General features: G+C 36.9%; 1 protein-coding gene across 1 annotated transcript in view; it reads right to left on the bottom strand.

Annotated features, from left to right (window-relative positions):
• SPAG17 (sperm associated antigen 17) overlaps positions 1-20,435 on the bottom strand; it is a 233,777-nt gene that overhangs the window by 54,988 nt on the left and 158,354 nt on the right. The window contains exons 32-35 of the mRNA XM_082369949.1: positions 6,376-6,564; positions 4,580-4,725; positions 4,345-4,475; positions 2,427-2,554 (exon numbers count right to left, since the gene is read on the bottom strand). Of these exons, the coding sequence (XP_082226075.1) occupies positions 2,427-2,554; positions 4,345-4,475; positions 4,580-4,725; positions 6,376-6,564 (594 nt within the window). The remainder of the gene's footprint in view (positions 1-2,426; positions 2,555-4,344; positions 4,476-4,579; positions 4,726-6,375; positions 6,565-20,435) is intronic.

Here is a 20,435-nt window from a genome sequence, read left to right as displayed (position 1 = left end):
AACCTACGTAAGGAGACAAAAGACCTGTATGCAGAAAACCATAAGACACTGAAGAAAGAAATCAAAGACGATACAAACAGATGGGGAGATATACTATGTTCTTGGATTGGAAGAATCAACATTGTGAAAATGACTATACTACCCAAAGCAATCTACAGATTCAATGCAATCACTATCAAACTACCAATGGTATTTTTCACAGAACTAGAGCAAAAAATTTTACAATTTGCATGGAAACACAAAAGACCCTGAATAGCCAAAGCAATCTTGAGAAAGAAAAACAGAGCTGGAGAAATCAGGCTTCCTGATTTCAGACTGTACTACAAACTACAGTAACCAGGACAGTATAGTACGGGCACAAAAACAGAAATATAGATCCATGGAACAGGATAGAAAGCCTAGAGATAAACCCATGCACATATGGTCAACTAATCTATGAAAAACGAGGCAAGAATATACAACAGAGAAAAGACATCCTCTTCAATAAGTGGTGCTGGGAAAACTGGACAGCTACATGTAAAAGAATGAAATTAGAAAACTCCCTAACACCATACACAAAAATAAACTCAAAATGGATTAAAGACCTAAATGTAAGGCCAGACACTATCAAACTCTTAGAGGAAAACATAGGCAGAATGCTTTATGACATAAATCACAGCAAGATCCTTTTTGATCCACCTCCTAGAGTAATGGAAATAAAAACAAAAATAAACAAATGGGACCTAATGAAACTTAAAAGGTTTTGCACAGCAAAGGAAACCATAAACAAGATGAAAAGACAACCCTCAGAATGGGAGAAAATATTTGCAAATGAAGCAACTGACAAAGGATTAATCTCCAAAATATACAAGCAGCTCATGCAGCTCAATATCAAATAAACAAACAACCCTGTCCAAAAGTGGGTGGAAGACCTAAATAGACATTTCTCCAAAGAAGATATACAGATTGCCAACAAACATATGAAAGGATGCTCGACATCACTAATCATTAGAGAAATGCAAATCAAAACCACAATAAGGTATCTCCTCACACCAGTCAGAATGGCCATTATCAAAATATCTACAAACAATAAGTGCTGGAGAGGGTGTGGAGAAAAGGGAACCCTCTTGCACTGTTGGTGGGAATGTAAATTGATACAGCTACTATGGAGAACAGCATGTAGGTTCCTTTAAAAACTAAAAATAGAACTCCCATACAACCCAGCAATCCCACTACAGGGCATACACGCTGAGAAAACCATGATTCAAAAAGAGTCATGTTCCACAATGTTCACTGCAGCTCTATTTACAATAGCCAGGACTTGGAAGCAACCTAAGTGTCCATCGACAGATGAATGGATAAAGAAGATGTGGCATATATATACAATGGAATATTACTCAGCTATAAAAAGAAACAAAATTAAGTTATTTGTAGCGAGATGGATGGACCTAGAGTCTGTCATACAGAGTGAAGTAAGTCAGAAAGAGAAAAAAAAAAAATACCGTATGCTAACACATATATATGGAATCTAAAAAAAGAAAAATGGTTCTGATGAACCTAGGGGCAGGACAGGAATAAAGACGCAGACATAGAGAATGGACTTGAGGACACAGGTCAGGGTTGGGAGAGGGGAAGCTGGGACGAAGTGAGAGAGTAGTGTTGACATATATACACTACCAAATGTAAAATAGATAGCTAGTGGGAAGCAGCTGCATACCATAGGAGATCAGCTTGGTGCTTTGTGACCACCTAGAGGGGTGGGATAGGGAGGGTGGGAGGGAGGCTCAAGAGGGAGGGGATATGGGGATATATGTATATGTATAGCTGATTCACTTTGTTATACAGCAGAAACTAACACAACACTGTAAAGCAATTATATGCCAATAAATTTGTAAAAAAAATGAAATGGCAAATCTGGCAAGATGCAGGACTTTATGATTCTTGCTGAAGATATTTTCTTTCACTCTTTAAAAACCTTAGGTGGGCCTTTCTCTAAGCTGCCACAATTACAATGCTTACTTTTTAACACTGCAGTTGCAAGTCCCTGTATTTAATATTTCACATTATTCTTAAATACTCAGTTTGTGCATTAATAAATTAAGACTAAAGGGAAAGTGAAAGACCTAAGATTGTGTGTTAAAACTAACAAATAAATATTGGGAGAGGGAAGGTGTCTGTATTGCAAAATATCAGTAATGGGTTACTCAAACTGAATATTTTCATACTATAGGAAGACGTTCAAGCCTGCAATGTAGGCTAAAAGAAATAAAACTGAGATAAACTAGTCAGGTGTATTTCTCTAAAATCTACAAATATAAAACTCCTTGAGCCCATTAACAATTTACAAAAGAAGGAAAATTTATGAATATACAGGAGAAGAGCTGAACTCTGGTCCATAGATAGATGGATATGCAAATATAGTTACTTTATAGCAGAAAAATTTATACCTCAACCGAGGGAAATGTCTCCCATGTCCTTGACTGGAGATTAGGAGGAACAATTGTATCTAATTCTTTCTTCATTAGCCATGGTGAAGCTTCATGGAAAGGGCGAAGCACAGTGATGCTCAGGGCACCTGGTTCACAAAGAGTTATCAGAGGATCATTTCTCTTTCAGAAATATTCTGAGAAATTCAATAGGTATTCACCAAATCGAAAACTTTTGAGAAGCCAGACACAATGACCATGCTTAAGGACCTTACAGTCTAACAAGAAAGGAGAGTCTCAGTCATGGTAACACCTAAAAAAGCTGGATTTAGATCGCCTGAAAGTATTAATGGACACTTCACTGTCCTTCGGAAACCACATCCAAGTCCTGTCAGTTCTACCACTAAACATTTCTTGAGTTCATCTATCTCTTTCCCCTCCAGTGACCCTACCTTAGACTATTCCCCTCAGAGCCATCCTGTTTTGGACTACAACGACAACTAACTTTTCTGCCCACACCTACTCTGAATGAACCTCCCTCTGCAGTCAGGGTGACTGATTATGCTAGCCCATGATGTAAAATCTTCTTTGAGTTCCCATTGCTTATGGGATAAAACAGAGGCCTTAACGTTTTCTCACCCCTGACTCAACTTGCGCTATTTTCCCTTCTGTACTTTGGCTACTTTAGCCTTTTTTCCCCTACTCTCCAAAGCTTTAAGCTTCCTGCTTTGTATTCTCTCTTCCAAGAAAGCTCCTCCTCCTATTTTAATTAATGCCTACTTATCCAGTAGCTCTTGGCTCCAGTGTTTTCAGGGAAGCCTTCTAGACTATGTCAGGCTCCTCTGTTAGATGTTCTCACAGAATCATATTCCTTTACTTCATAGATCTTATCCTAATTTATAATGATACAGTTATTTGTGTGACTATACATTTAATGCCTATCTCTCTCATTAAAGTCTAAGCTCTGTGAAAGCAGGGTCCATTGTTGTCTTAGCTCACCATTGTATTCCTAACACCCAGCCAGTGTTTGGCACATGGTGGTTTTTCACGTAGATGCTAGTTAAACAACTAACAAAGCAATTTGAGATGAATTCCTATTCTCTTACAGTTCCACACACAGACTGCACAACCAGTCAGAACTCCCCACTCCCCATATTCACACAGAAAGAGCAAATTTATAACATCACACAATGTACATTGATCCATTCAAAGATACAATTGTACATAGATGCAGGCATATTCATAAATGAGCACAAAATACATCCCACCAACCAGAGAAAAGATAAAAAGGAAACACACACATAAACCTAGATATAGCACATTGCTTTGGTACACAGATAACATGAAAGTTTTTTTTCTTCCTGTGTTTAAATACACGTTACATATACAGTGGCTCTTACTTAGTGCAATATATGTCTCTAACCTTTAATCACACACTAATTTCTTTCAAATTGATGAAAACATGTAAATGCCCAATGAATATAATATGTAACTTATCCTATATTTCAGGTTGATTTTCTAACTGACACGTGAAATGTACTTTCTCCTCTCGTTGTACTAAATTCACCAAGGCAACACATTCAAAATGATAAAAAGTGAACTTATGAAAGATAACTCACTTTTGTTTTTCCCTACCAAGATGAAACAAACACATAAATAGGAACCTAGGTACATAACTAAACATACCTAACAGATATAAATGCAGATACAAATCTGCTTATAGGTAGGAGGGGGACCATACACAATTTATATAGGTTGATGCTTAGATAAAGCGTGGTACAAACATAAATCCCTGTATAAATAGGTTGACATGGCCAGGTGAAAAGTAGAGTTGAAAAGCGAGCAAAGGGAAAAAAGTAGAGATGACACCGGGGTAGATTGGATAAGGAGGATGAGAGCTGGGAAAGGGACACAGCGAGTTCCAGTCTGGATTCTCTACCTGGCTGTTCCTGTACTGGCTCTTGAAGAACGACGGTAGTTGATTCTCCGTATGCCAAGGAGAGGTATTCTTCTATGTCACTGTCCCGAAGAAGTTCCACTCCTGATCCATCAGCATAGACAACAAAAAACCTGTTTGAAGAAATAAAAATCTAATCCCTTGACGTATTCAGCCAAGATGCTCCTTGAACTTGGAACTGAAAATAAAAGTCATGATGTTATTTTTATCGTATTACCTGGGGACATGTTCACCATAGATTTGCAGATGATTCTTATGAAGGTGAGTGGATGATAACGTGTCATAGCCTTCAGCTTTTGCATTTAAATCATCTTCCAAATTGTTTTCAGGTAGGATAGTTGATGCACTACCATCAGCCATGACCTAAGGGACATAGTATATAAGCAACTAAAAGAAAAGAAAAATGCCATAAACTTACATTTCTTTTAATCCCATTTGAGAAAGCAGGTGATCTTTTGGATACTCAGAAAATCAGGGATATTTCTTTGTAAGGAATTGTGCACTAAGGATAGATTGCATTAATAAAAGTGAAAACCTAGTAGCACATCTCCACTTACAAACCACACCTAGACTGTGAAAACAAACAGGAAGACAAACCTGAATACATTCAGAGGAAGGTGACTAGGATGGCAGGGGACTCACTTATCTTCTGAGGATAAGTTCAGGGAACTGGGAATTTAAACATGGAGGGAAGGCTATTTATGTGACGGTTGTCTTGAAATATTAAGAGTGACAGTATGGATTCTAAGCACAGAATTAGGACTCATGGATATATAGGGAGACAGATTGAGTCTCACTATAAGAACTGTTCTAGCCATTACTACTGTCTAGATATGGTGTGGTCCGGCTGAAAGGCCACTGAAGGGAATGCCCAAGAAGAGCATCAATGTCTAGAATAATGTTTGGCTTGCATGTTTCAACTTAGAGGGTTTGGCCTTTAGGTTTCAATTTCAATTTATTGCACATTGAAATCTCTTAGCAGCCTGAACTCATGCTGTGAAGTCTCACTGACTTCGCACAGAAAAACTAAGTTGGATCAGGGCTTGTCTGAATCCCAAACAAAGTTGGGGACTCTGTGGTACGGTTCCAAATCTAAAAAGTAACTTCACCACCCGCCAGCCAACACATGAAATTCCACCGCTGGGTGAGGAGTGAAAAAAAAAGTGCCTAGAGAAGGGGCTGGCAAACATCTTTTTGTCAAGGGCCAGATAGTAAATATTTTAGGGTTTGTTGGCTGTAGAGTTTCTGTTGCAACTACTCGACTCTGCCATTATATGCAAAAGCAGCCAGAGATAATATGTAAACAAATGAGTGTGGCTATGTTGCAGTAAAACTTTATAGTGGCACTGAAATTTGAATTTCTTATAATTTTTATGTGTCATGAAATATTCTTCTCCTTTTGATTTCCTCCAACCATTTAAAAATGTAAAATGCAGTCACTCTGCATTTTTAGCTCATGGGCCCATATAAACAAGTGGCCATGGTTTGCCAATGCCTGGCTTAGAGATAAGAGGAAGGACAGAGAAACAGAAGATGGAGCTCTACCACTGAATAGCTAAGCACCTCTCCAGGCTTCCCAACACCCCATCCTCAGCCCTACTGGAACCCTCACACTAACTGATAGTTCTCACTTTGGATTCTCTGCCTAGTTAAGCAGACTTGCCTGCTGCCCCATGTATTTTCTCTCACTTGAGCCCAGATACAGAGCATTTATATCACTCCTCTTTGTTGGCATTATTTTTAGATGGTTAGTAACTTTTTTCCCTTTTGTTCTAATTACTTATTTGGCTTTAGCATTTCAACCATCCTCATTGTTGGACTTGCCATCTGCTAATGAAGTACACTTGAGAATTGAAGATACTGACATTCATTGCTGCTGTCCAAAATATTGGCAGTCAGTGGATAACTAATCCCAAGGCAGCTAAGATAAAATGCTATAGGGGAGCTCTCTTGTGTGAAATATCTCAAAAGCAAAGCCATAGCCTCTCTCTCCATAATAATGATGCACTTTACCTGAAAGGTGTTTCCTTCGGGATCCATGACCTCACAGATAACCTCTGATGTGTGCTTCATGATGTACCTGCTAGCTCTCAGCTGCTCACGTTTTTGAAAAGGATGGTATATATCACTGCTTGATTCATGGCAATATATAGCTGAACAGTCCCTATCAATATGAAGACAGCCTGTGTTTGGAGGTAACACCTGGAAGGGTAACAGGAAGAGAGATATTATTAAAAATTTCTTGTTTGATTTGAGGGATTTATAAAATCATTTAAGGAGAAAAATTATCCATAGAACCCAGACACAAACTGTGTTTCCAGGAAGAAAACAAGAGAAGACTTAAGTTTTGGGAAGGACCACTTAATAAGGAGTCAAACTGATTAGGATATAATTGCTCCTGTGTCTCATATTTTATCTACTCACTTTAATATTTCTTCCAAGTAATTGCTTTGTGCCTTATTTCAGATGTTTAATATAAAATATTAAAAACATATTTTAACTTAAGTAAACACACTTGGCACTATTCAAAACAATTGGAATCCTTTTATGTTCTTCGGCAAGAAGCATCTCCAAGAGGGTAAAAGCTATGGGACAAATGCTTTTAGAAGCTTTTATTTATCGTTATTCCTATGGTGGCTGACACAGTCCTTAAGTAATAGCTTTTGTATAATGACTTCTGGTTCAGATAGACTCTTTTTTTGAGATATAATTCACGTGGCATAAATTCACTATTTTAAAGTGTATATTCAGTGGATTTTGTATATTCAAAAACTTGTGCAAACATTATCACTAATTCCAGAACATTTTCATCACCCACCAAAGAAACCCTGATGCCATTAGCAGTCACTCTGCATCACTCCTGCCCCTGACAACCATTGATCTGCTGTCTCTATGGATTTGACTATTTCAGACATTTCATAAAAATGGAAGCATGTGATATGTGGCCTCTTCTGTCCGGCTTCTTTTACTTAGCATAATGTTTTCAAGATTCATCTATGTTGTAGCGTGTATCAATACTTCATTCTGTTTATTTTCACCTGAGTTTAGATGTGTGAGATTTGGAAGTTTTTCTGCTAACATATCCAGATCTCCATAGATTCTATTGTCAGTGAGCTCAAGCTTTTTCAATTTAGGTAGTTTGCGGAGATTTGAAACTGAAATCAAGCCTACGTTTATTAAACGGAGGAACTCTAAGTTCACAAATTCAGCCATTAAGCCCTCAATTTTCCCATCATTTGATTTGAAATTGTCCCGGACAAGTTCTCGAACAGCTGCCGGGGTTCAGTTCCTCAGCTCCAGATGGATCTTCCTCTTCATGTCCGTGTTTCTCTCTTCCCCCCTCTTCAAACTTAACTTTCCACGGTGGGGGCAGAGCGGGGAGAGGCGTCCCAGCCTGTGCAGCGAGGGCCGTCGGAAGGGGTTGGCTTGTGGCAGACAGATCAAAACTACAATGAGGTATCACTTCACACAGGTCAGAATGGCCATCGCCAAAAGTCTACAAACAATAAATGCTGGAGATGGTGTGGAGAAAAGGGGACCCTCCTACACTGTTGGTGGGAATGTAAATTGGTACAACCACTAAGGAGAACAGTATGGAGGTTCCTTAAAAAGCTAAAAACAGAACTACCATATGATCCAGCAATCCCATTCCTGGGCATATATCTGGAGAAAACTATACTTCAAAAAGATACATGCACCCCAATATTCACTGCAGCACTATTTACAATAGCCAAGACATAGAAACAACCTAAATGTCTACCAACAGAGGAATGGATAAAGAAGATGTGGTACATATATACAATGGAATATTACTCAGCCATAAAAAAGAATGAAATAATGCCATTTGCAGCAACATGCATGGACTTGGAGATTCTTATACTAAGTAAAGTAAGTCAGACAGAGAAAGACAAATATCATTTATATGTGGAATCTAAAAAGAAGATACAAATGAACTTATTAACAAAACAGAAACAGATTCACAGACTTTGAAAACAAACTTATGGTTATCAAAGGGGAAAGGTTGGAGGAGGGATAAATTAGGAGTTTGGGATTAATATATACACACTAATATATATAAAACAGATAATAAACAAGGACCTACTGTATAGCACAGGGAACTCTACTCAATATTCTGTAATAACCTATATGGGAAAAGAATCTGAGAAAGAAAGAATATATGTATATGTATTCACTTTGCTGTACACCTGAAACTAACACAATATTTTAAATCAACTATACTCTAATAGAAAATAAAAATTAAAATATAAAATAAAAATTGAATTAAAATCAATAAAATCTAAAAAGAACTTCATTCTGCTTTATGGATGAATAATATTCCATTGTATGGATATATCAAATTTTGTTTATTCATGAGTTGATGGACATTTGAGTTGTTTTCACAGTCTTGTTATTATTAAAAATGCTGTAATCAATATCTGTGTATAAGTTTTGTGTGGATATATGTTTAATTTCCCTTGGATATCTACCCAGGAGTAGAACTGCTGGGTCGTATGAGAACTCTATTTTTAATTTTTGGCAGAACTGCCAAACTGTTTTCCAAAGTGACTGCACCATTATACATTCTCATTAGCAATTAATGAGGGTTTTACATTTCTTCACATCCCCACTAACACTTATTACTGTCTGTCTCTTCTATATTTTGGAAGAGTTTGTGAAAGATTGTTCAGTGTTAATTCTTCCATAGATGTTTGGTACAATTTACCAATGAAGCCATCTGGGCCTGGGCTTTGCTGTCTGCCAAGTTTTAAAATTATTAATTCAATCTCTTTACTTGTTTTAGGTCTATTCTGATATTTTATCTTTTCTCGAGTTAGGTTAGGTAGTTTGTGCCTTTCCAGAAATCTATCCATTTTATCTAGGTTATCTAATTTGTTGATGTATAATTGTTCACAGTATTTCTTTATAATCTTTTTTATTTCTGTAAGGTTGGTAGTAATGTCTTCTCTTTCATTTCTGATTTTAGTAATTTGAGTCTTCTCTCTCCCCACCCCTTCTTTCTCTTTCTGTTTGTCTGTCTATCTCTCCCTGTAAGTCCAGCTAAAGATTTATCAGAGAACCAACTTCTGGTTTTGCTGATTTTTCTCTATTGTTTTCTATTTTTTCATTTATTTCTACTCTAATCTTTACTATTTACTTCCATATGCTTCCTTTGGGTTTAGTTTGCCTTCTTTTTTCTAGTTTCTTAGGGTGGAAAGTTAGGTTATTGATTCAAGATCTTCATTTTTAATATGGGCATTTTGACATTTAAAGCTACATATATATATATACATATATATATATAGAGAGAGACAGAGAGACATTTAAAGATATATATATATGTGTATATATATAGACATTTAAAGCTATATATATATATATATAGCTTTTGCTGCTTCAATTAAGTTTTGGTATGTTAATTTTATTTTTAGTCATTTTTAGTCATCTCAAAGTATTTTTAAATTTCCTTGTGGTTTATTCTTTGTGTTATTTTTCACATATTTGTGCATTTCCCAAACTTCCTTTTGTTATTGATTCCATTGTGTGTTATTTCATTCCGCTGTGGTAGGAGAACATATTTTGTATGATTTCAATCCTTTTTAATCTATTGAGACTTGTTTTGTGGTGTAACACATGGTCTTTCCTGGAGAATGTTCCATTTACACTTGAGCATAATGTATTCTATTACTGAGTGGAGTGTTCTATACTTGTCTAGGAGGTCTGCATGGTTTATTCTGCTGATTAAGTCTTTTATTCTCTTGATCTTATCTATTCTTTTATCCATTACTGAAAGTGAGGTACTAATGTCTCCAAATATTATTGTTGAATTGTCTATTTCTCCTTTTAAATATGCCAATTTTTACTATTTAACTGGACATTTTAATTTGTATAGTGCACAACTCTGGAAATACGCATGTGTTTTGGGCTTTGTTGTTAGTGTATAATATGTTTGTAGTTGCCGTCTTCTTGATGGAGTAATCTGTTTATTATTATAACATACCCTCTTTGTTTCTGGTAATGTTTTGTTGTAAAGTCTATTTTGTCTGATATTTGTATAGCCACTCAAGTTCCCTTTCAATTACTTATTGCAGGTATATCTTTTTTATCCTTTTACTTTCAACCTATTTGTGTCTTCGACCATAAAGTGTATCTCTTGTTGACAGCATACAGCTGCATCATGCTTTGTAATCCATTCTTCCAATATCTATATTTTGATTGGGTTGTTTAATCCATTTATATTTAATGTAATTACTGATTAGGTCAGATTTGAATCTTCCAAATTTCTATTTGTTTTCTATTTCTTTTTTTTTTAACATCTTGATTGGGGTATGATGGCTTTACATTGTTGTGTTAGTTGCTGCTGTATCACAAAGTGAATCAGCTATATGTATACATATATCCCCATATCCTCTCCCTCTTGCATCTCCCTCCCACCCTCCCTATCCCACCCCTCTAGGTGGCCACAAAACACTGAACTGATCTCCCTGTGCTATGTGGCTGCTTTCCACTAGCTATTTTACATTTGGTAGTGTATATATGTAAATACCACTCTATCACTTTGTCCCAGCTTACCCTTCCCCCACCCTGTATCCTCAAGTCCATTCTCTACGTCTGCATCTTTATTCCTGTCATGCCACTAGGTTCATCAGAACCATTCTTTTTTTTTTTAGATTCCATGTATATGTGTTAGCATATGGTATTTGTTTTCTCTTTCTGACTTACTTCACTCTGTATGACAGACTCTAGGTCCATCCATCTCGCTACAAATAACTCAATTTCATTTCTTTTTATGAGTGAATGATAGTCCATTGTATATATATGCCACATCTTCTTTATCCATTCATCTGTCAATGGACGCTTAGGCTGCTTGCAAGTCCTGGCTATTATAAATAGAGCTGCAATGAACATTGTGGTACATGACTCTTTTTGAGTTATGGTTTTCTCAGGGTATATGCCCTGTAGTGGGATTGCTTGGTCGTATGGGAGTTCTATTTTTAGTTTTCAAAGGAACCTACATGCTGTTCTCCATAGTAGCTGCATCAATTTACATTCCCACCAACAGTGCAAGAGGGTTCGCTTTTCTCCACACCCTCTCCAGCATTTATTCTTTGTAGATATTTTGATAATGGTCATTCTGACCGGTGTGAGGTGATACCTCATTCTGGTTTTGATTTGCATTTCTCTAATGATTAGTGATGTTAAGCATCCTTTCATATGTTTGTTGGCAATCTGTATATCTTCTTTGGAGAAATGTCTATTTAGGCCTTCCGCCCACTTTTGGACAGGGTTGTTAGTTTTTTTGATATTGAGCTGCATGAGCTGCTTGTATATTTTGGAGATTAATCCTTTGTCAGTTGCTTCATTTGCAAATATTTTCTCCGATTTTGAGGGTTGTCTTTTCGTCTTGTTTATGGTTTCCTTTGCTGTACAAAAGCTTTTAAGTTTCATTAGGTCCCATTTGTTTATTTTTTATTTTATTTCCATTACACAAGGAGGTGGGTCAAAAAGGATCTTTCTGTGATTTATGTCATAGAGTGTTCTGCCTATGTTTTCCTCTAAGAGTTTTATAGTTTTATAGTGTCTGGCCTTACATTTAGGTTTTTAATCCATTTTGAGTTTATTTTTGTGTATGGTGTTAGGGAGTGTTCCAATTTCATTCTTTTACATGTAGCTGTCCAGTTTTCCAAGCACCACTTATTGAAGAGGATGTCTTTTCTCCATTGTATATTCATGCCCCTTTTATCAAAGATAAGGTGACCATATGTGAATGGGTTTTTCTCTGGGCTTTCTATCCTGTCCATTGATCTATATTTCGGTTTTTGTGCCAGTACCATACTGTCTTGACTACTGTAGCTTTGTAGTATAGTCTGAAGTGCAGGAGCCTGATTCCTCCAGCTCCGTTTTTCTTTCTCAAGATTGCTTTGGCTATTCGAGGTCTTTTGTGTTTCCATACAGATTGTGAAATTTTTTGTTCTAGTTCTGTGAAAAATGCCATTGGTAGTTTGATGAGGATTGCACTGAATCTGTAGATTGCTTTGGGTAGTATAGTCATTTTAACAACATTGATTCTTCCAATCCAAGAACATGGTATATCTCTCCATCTGTTTGTATCATCTTTAATTTCTTTCATCAGCGTCTTATAGTTTTCTGCATACAGGTGTTTTGTCTCCTTAAGTAAGTTTATTCCTAGGAATTTTATTCTTTTTGTTGCAATGGTAAATGGGAGTGTTTCCTTAATTTCTCTTTCAGATTTTTCATCATTAGTATATAGGAACGCAAGAGATTTCTGTGCATTAATTTTGTATCCTGCTACTTTACCAAATTCATTGATTAGCTCTAGTAGTTTTCTGTTAGCATCTTTAGAATTCTCTATGTATAGTATCATGTCATCTCCAAACAGTGACAATTTTACTTCTTCATTTCAAATTTGGATTCTTTTTATTTCTTTTTCTTCTCTGATTGCTGTGGCTAAAACTTCCAGAACTATGTTGAATAATAGTGGTGAGAGTGGGCAACCTGTCTTGTTCCTGATCTTAATAGAAATCGTTTCAATTTTTCGACATTGAGAACAATGTTGGTTGTGGGTTTGTCATGTGTGGCCTTTATTATGTTGAGGTAAGTTCCCTCAGTGCCTGCTTTCTGGAGAGTTTTTATCATAAATGGATGTTGAATTTTGTCGAAAGCTTTTTCTGCATCTATTGAGATACTCATGTGGGTTTTCTCCTTCAATTTGTTAATATGGTTTATCACATTGATTGTGCATATACTGAAGAATCCTTGCATTCCTGGGATAAACCCCACTTGATCATGGTGTGTGATCCTTTTAATGTGCTGTTGGATTCTGTTTGCTAGTATTCTGTTGAGGATTTTTGCATCTATGTTCACCAGTGATATTGGCTGTAGTTTTCTTTAATTGTGACATCTCTGTCTGGTTTTGGTATCAGGGTGATGGTGGCCTCGTATAATGAGTTTGGGAGTGTTCCTCCCTCTGCTACATTTTGGAAGTGTTTGAGAAGGAGAGGTGTTAGCTCTTCTCAAAATGTTTGATAGCATTCGCCTGTGAAGCCATCTGGTCCTGGGCTTTTGTTTGCTGGAATATTTTCTTTTTTTTAAAAACATCTTTATTGGAGTATAATTGCTTTACAATAGTGTGTTAGTTTCTTCTTTATAACAAAGTGAATCAGTTATACATATACATATGTCCCCATATCTCTTCCCTCTTGCATCTCCCTCCCTCCCATCCTCCCTATCCCACCCCTCTAAGTGGTCACAAAGCACCGAGCTGATCTCCCTGTGCTATGCGGCTGCTTCCCACTAGCTATCTATTTTACGTTTGGTAGTGTATATATGTCCATGCCACTCTCTCACTTTGTCCCAACTTACGCTTCCCTCTCCCCGTATCCTCAAGTCCATTCTCTAGTAGGTCTGTGTCTTTATTCCTGTCTGGCCCCTAGGTCCTTCATGACCACTATTTTTATTATTATTTTTTTTAGATTCCATATATATGTGTTAGCATATGGTATTTGTTTTTCTCTTTCTGACTTACTTCACTCTGTGTGACAGACTCTAGGTCCATCCACCTCACTACAAATAACTCAATTTCGTTTCTTTTTATGGCTGAGTAATATTCCATTGTATATATTTGCCACAAATCACAGTTTCATTTTCAGCACTTGTGTTTGTTCTGTATACATTTTCTATTTCTTCCTGGTTCAGTCTCGGAAGGCTGTGCTTTTCTAAAAATTTGTCCATTTTTTCCAGGTTGTCCATTTTCTTGGCATATAGTTGCTTGTAGTAATCTCTCATGATCCTTTGTATTTCTGCAGTGTCAGTTGTTACTTCTCCTTTTTCATTTCTAATTATGTTGATTTGAGTCTTCTCCCTTTTTTTCTTGACGAGTCTGGCTAATGGTTTATCAATTTGTTTATCTACTCAAAGAACCAGCTTTTAGTTTTATTGATCTTTGCTATCGTTTCCTTCATTTCTTTTTCATTTATTTCTGATCTTATCTTTATGATTTCTTTTCTTTGGCTAACTTTGGGGTTTTTCTGTTCTTCTTTCTCTAATTGCTTTAGGTGTAAGATTATGTTGTTCATCTGAGATTTTTTGTGTTTCTTGCAGTAGGATTGTATTGTCATAAACTTCCCTCTTAGAACAGCTTTTGCTGCATCCCATAGGTTTTGGGTCATCATGTTTTCATTGTCCTTTGTTTCTAGGTAATTTTGATTTTGTCTTTGATTTCTTCAGTGATCTCCTGGTTATTTTGTTTAGCCTCCATGTGTTTGTATTTTTTACAGTTTTTTTTCCTGTAATTGCTATCTAGTCTCATAGTGTTGTTGTTGGAAAAGATACTTGATACGAATTCAATTTTCCTAAATTTACTGAGGCCTGATTTGTGACCCAAGATATGATCTATCCTGGAGAATGGTCCATGAACTCTTGAGAAGAAAGTGTATTCTATTGTTTTTGGATACAATGTCCTATAAATATCAATTAAGTCTATCTTGTTTAAAGTGTCATTTAAAGCTTGTGTTTCCTTATTTATTTTCATTTTGGTTGATCTGTCCATTGGTGAAAGTGGGTGTTAAAGTCCCCTACTATGATTGTGCTACTGTCGAATTCCCTTTTATGGCTGTTAGCATTTGCCTTATGTATTGAGGTCCTGCTATGTTAGGTGCATAAATATTTACAATTGTTATATCTTCTTCTTGGATCGATCCCTTGATCATTATGTAGTGTCCTTCTTTGTCTCTTGTAATAGTCTTTATTTTAAAGTCTATTTTGTCTGATATGAGAATTGCTACTCCACCTTTCTTTTGATTTCCATTTGCATAGAATATCTTTTTCCATCCCCTCCCTTTCAATCTGTATGTTTCCTCAGGTCTGAAGAGGTCTCTTGTAGGCAGCATATATATGGGTCTTGTTTTTGTATCCATTCAGCCAGTCTGTGTCTTTTGGTTGAAGCATTTAATCCATTTACATTTAAGGTAATTATCGATATGTATGTTCCTATTACCATTTTCTTAATTGTTTTGGGTTTGTTTTTGTAGGTCGTCTCTTCTCTTGTGTTTCCTGCCTAGAGAAGTTCCTTTAGCGTTTGTTGTAAAGCTGGTTTGCTGGTGCTGAATTCTCTTAGCTTTTGCTTGTCTGTAAACGTTTTAATTTCTCCATCGAATCTGAATGAGATCCTTGCTGGGTAGAGTAACCTTGGTTGTAGGTCTTTCCCTTTTATCACTTTAAATATGTCCTGCCACTCCCTTCTGGCTTGCAGAGTTTCTGCTGAAAGATCAGCTGTTAACCTTATGGGGATTCCCCTGTATGTTATTTGTTGCTTTTCCCTTGCTGCTTTTAACATTTTTTCTTTATATTTAATTTTTGAGAGTTTGATTAACATGTGTCTTGGCGTGTTTCTCCTTGGATTTATCCTGTATGGGACTCTATGCACTTCCTGGACTTGATTGACTATTTCCTTTCCCATATAGGGAAGTTTTCAACTAATCTCTTCAGATATTTTCTCAGTCCCTTTCTTTTTCTCTTTTTCTTCTGAGACCCCTATAATTCGAATGTTGGTGCATTTAATGTTGTCTCAGAGGTGTCTGAGACTGTCCTCCATTCTTTTCATTCTTTTTTTTTATTCTGCTCTGCGGTAGTTATTTCCACTACTTTAACTTCTAGGTCACTTATCCATTCTTCTCCCTCAGTTATTCTGCTATTGATTCCTTCTAGAGAATTTTTAATTTCATTTACTGTGTTGTTAATCATTGTTTGTTTGCTCTTTAGTTCTTCTAAGTCCTTGTTAAACGTTTCCTGTATTTTCTCCATTCTATTTCCAAGATTTTGGATCATCTTTACTATCATTACTCTGAATTCTTTTTCAGGTAGAATGCCTATTTCCTCTTCATTTGTTTGGCCTGGTGGGTTTTTACCTTGCTCCTTCATGTGCTGCATATTTCTCTGTCTTCTCATTTTGCTTAACTTACTGAGTTTGGGGGTCTCCTTTTTGCAGGCTGCAGGTTCATAGTTCCTGTTGTTATTGGTGTCTGCCCCCAGTGTGTAAGGCTAGTTCAGTGGGTTGTTTTGGCTTCCTGTTGGAAAGGACTGGTGCCTGTGTTCTGGTGGTTGAGAATGGATTTTGTCTTTCTGGTGGGCAGGACCGCATCCAGTGGTGTGTTTTGTGGTGTCTGTGAACTTATTATGACTTTAAGCAGCCTCTCTGCTAATGGGTGGTGTTGTGTTCCTGTCTTGCTAGTTTTTTGGCATGAGGTTTCCAGCACTGGAGCTTGCTGGTCGTTGGAGCTGTGTCTTAGCATTGAGATGGAGATCTCTGGGAGAATTCTCACCGATTGATATTACAAGGGGCCAGGAGGTCTCTGGTGGTCCAATATCCTGTCCAGAGAGCTCAGGCCTGTCCGGTGTCAGGCCTGAGCTCTCCCACCTCAGAGGCTCAGGCCTGACACCCGGTCAGAGCACCAAGACCCTGTCAGCCACACAGCTTGATGAAGAAGGCTGCAACACGATGATGGCATGAATGTAAGTCTCTATTTGTTTTCTATATGTCTTATGTCTCTGGTTTCCCCTCTATTCATCCATTACTGCTTTCTTTTGTTTTAAATAGATATCTTGAAGTGTGCCATTTCAATTCCCTTGTTTCTTTTATATATATTTTTGAGTTGTTTTCTTAGTTTTTCTTGGGTATTACAAACAACATCTCAATTTATAACTATCTAGATTAAATTGATACTAAGAATTTCAATATTATACAAAATCTTTGCTCCATATAGCTCTATTCCTCTTCCCTTCATGTTATTATTATCGAAAATTTCATCTTTATACATTATAAGCATATAAATATACTTTTATAATTATTGCCTTATGCAGTTGACTTTTAAATCCAAATGAAAAAAAAGTCACAAAAATACATGCATACTGTCTTTTATATTTACCTATGTAGTTACCTTTACCATTGCTCTTTATTTATTTGTGTGTATTTGAGTTACTGTGTAATGTTTTTTCATTTCAGCCTGAAGGATTCCCTTTAGATTTTCTTGTAGGGGATGTCTAAGAGCAATGAATTTTCTCAGTTTTTGTTTTTCTGGAACTATCTTGATTTTTTCATTTTAGAAGGATAATTTTACTGAATGAGTTTTTGTTGATGATTTTTTTCTTTAAGCATTTTGAATATGTCATCTCACTGCCTTCTAGACTCCATAGTTTCTGATGAGAAATCAGCTATTAATCTTATTGGAGATCCCTCATATTTGATGAGTCTTTTCTCATTGCTTTCAAGATTCTCTCTTTGTCTTTGACAGTTTGATTATGATGTGTTTAGGTGTGGAACTCTCTGAGTTTATCCTACTTGAAGTTTGTCGAGATTCTTGCATGTATAGACAGTTTTTATCAAATTTGGGAAGTTTTAAGCCATTATTTCTTCAAATAATATTTCTGCCCTTCTCTCTTTTCCTTCTCAGACTCTCAATATGCATGTGTTAGTATGCCTTATGGTGTCCCACAGGTCTCTGAGGCTCTGTTCATTTTTCTTCATTTTTTTCTCTCTCTCTTCCTCAGATTGGTTAATCTCAACTGACCTATTTTCAAGTTTGCTGATTATTTCCTCTGGCAGCTAAAATTTGATGTTGAGCCTCATTAGTAAATTTTTCATTACAGTTATTATGCTTTCCAACTCCAGAATTTCTATGTGGTTCTTTCTTAAAAAAAAAAATAATTTCTATGTATTGATATTCTATACTTGGCGAAAAACCATTCTCATACTTTGCTTTAGTTCTTTACACAAGGTTTCTCTCAGTTTTTTAAATATAGCAGCTGACTTAAATTTCTTTGTCTATTTAAGTGCAAAGTCTGGGTTTCCTCAGGGGTAGTTTCTATTGATTGCTTCCTCCTTCCCCATCCCTGTTTATGGGTCATAATTTTCCTTTTTCCCCCCATGTCTCATAATTTTTTGTTGAAAACTGGACATTTCAAATAGTATAATGTACAACTCTGGAAATTAGATCCTTTCCCCAGTGCTTGTTATTGTTGCTTTGTTGTTGTTGCTGTTTATTCAGTGATTTCCCTGAACTATTTTTTTAAAGTTTATGTTTACTGTCATGAGTGGGCCTAACATGTTTGTTTGGTTGCTTAGAGGTCTGCTCATAACTGGGCAGATATTTTCTTAAGTACTTTACACTAATAGGTCTTTCAGCTTCTGCTGAGGGCTCCATTTGCATATTGACGTATTTTTTTAATGCTCTAGCAGGAAGTTTGTAATTCCACCTTAGCTTCACCCCCTGCTTGTGCAGAGCCTCTTGATCAGCAAGAGTGAAAGATCAGGGCTTTCCGAGTTCTTTTATGGGCATGCACACAGCCCTGCACTTGAGTATGGCTTTCCAGATTCCAGGGAATACCTCAGAGCTTTTCAAAGCCCTCTGTGGACTTCTTGTTCCCCTTCTCTTCCTTTTAACTCTTTTGTTCAGCCTCTTGTTTGTTATTGCCACTTCAACAGCTATAATGTTAAATAATTATCTCTGTTTGGGGAAAAGGCTGTTTTTAGGGAGTGAGCTCAGAGTCGGATCAAATAAAGACTACCCCTGTGAGTGGGTGTTTCCAGGGACCGGCCAGACAGTTCAAACACTGACAATATTTTGTGGAGCTCTAAATCTTTTCTTCTTCTTTCAGTGGCTGCTGGCTTGCTGGCTTTCACTGCTATTTTGCATGTAAGAGCGTTGATTTTCAAGGCTACCATGGAGCTGGGGGAGGGGAGGGGAATATGGCAAGTGAAATCACCACAATTCTTGCTGTTCTTCCCAAGATTCAGTCCTTTTTTTTTTTTTTTTGTCTTTAAATAAACAATCCTCAGAATATTGTAATCCTTTGGTTAATTTCTAGACTTCTGAAAAAGTTGATTTTGACAATACTTCCAGGTTTCTGGTTGTTTTTAGGGAGAGTAGATTTTCAGAAGTCCTTACTCCACCCTTGTGGAAGTTTCTCATATTGACTCTTCACCATTCCCCAGGCCCAGAGAACTCCACTGGACCTTGATGAGTTCTGAGGCTTCTCTGTGGTTTCAGGCACATTTTAGAGTAGGCACTGGTGGCTGGTTAAATTTTCAATTTTCCCAGCCTCCACAGGTCCTCATCAAAATGGATCCAAACTGTCAGATTGACTCTGTAATTTACTGAAAGCTGCTCTGAACAGAAAAAGATGGCCTATAACTTCCACAATTAAGACATACCATAGGTGAAGGAACCATATAGAAGAGCCAAAAAGAAAACCTATAAAAAGGAGATGCCCTGCCTTCTAGGAAGTTAATCTGGAGAAACAGCTGTGCTGAAGCATAGAGACTCAACATGAAAAATACAGCAATAACTCATATATGTATGTATGTTAGCAAATAAAATTCTCATGGTTTTACATACCTATACTGCTCAGAATTTACTATAAGATTTGCCTCTTTCAACTGATTTCACACACTGAGTAGAGGACAAGGCACCCTCCATTATGATGTTTGTTTGTGGTAGTACTGATAAAGACAAGGACTTTTAAAGTCCTTTTCAGTAGTATTCCTAAGAATGCTTCTTACATTTCTCTATCTTCCCCCAAAGGAGTCAGGATCAGACTGGTATAGAAGAGTAGTCAAAAGCTTAGTCTAGCACACACACACATACACAGACACACCTTTCCCCAGAAAGACAGTAGGTCTTCTGGTCTAGGGAAACAGGTTTTAGTTCCTAAACCCAGGGACAGAGAAAGATTTCCCATGGGAGATAACAGACCCATTATTTGTCATCTTGTCTTCTTGAAACCCTCCAGCTGGGTGGATGTTCCCCCCCCCACTTGTGGCACATTATAATCATAGAAGATAACAATTGTTATACCCACCTCCTTTCTGATGTTTTGAATAATCTTTTTAGTGCTGCCAAGGTACAATAGTGGCCAATATCAAGCTCTACTCTCTCTTTCATACATTGCCTAAAATCCGGCCTCCCTCATCACACTGCCCAACGTTCTCATGCTGGTGAGTGAGGAAATAAATGACAAATGTGCCAAGTCCAACAGAAGACAGGCAGAGGTATTTTTGA

This window comes from Balaenoptera borealis (assembly GCF_965194805.1).
Source record: "Balaenoptera borealis genome assembly, chromosome: 1".
Taxonomy (NCBI): Eukaryota; Metazoa; Chordata; class Mammalia; order Artiodactyla; family Balaenopteridae; genus Balaenoptera; species Balaenoptera borealis.
The sequence above is the reverse complement of the archived record's forward strand: the minus strand, read 5'-3'. Positions and strand labels throughout refer to the sequence as shown.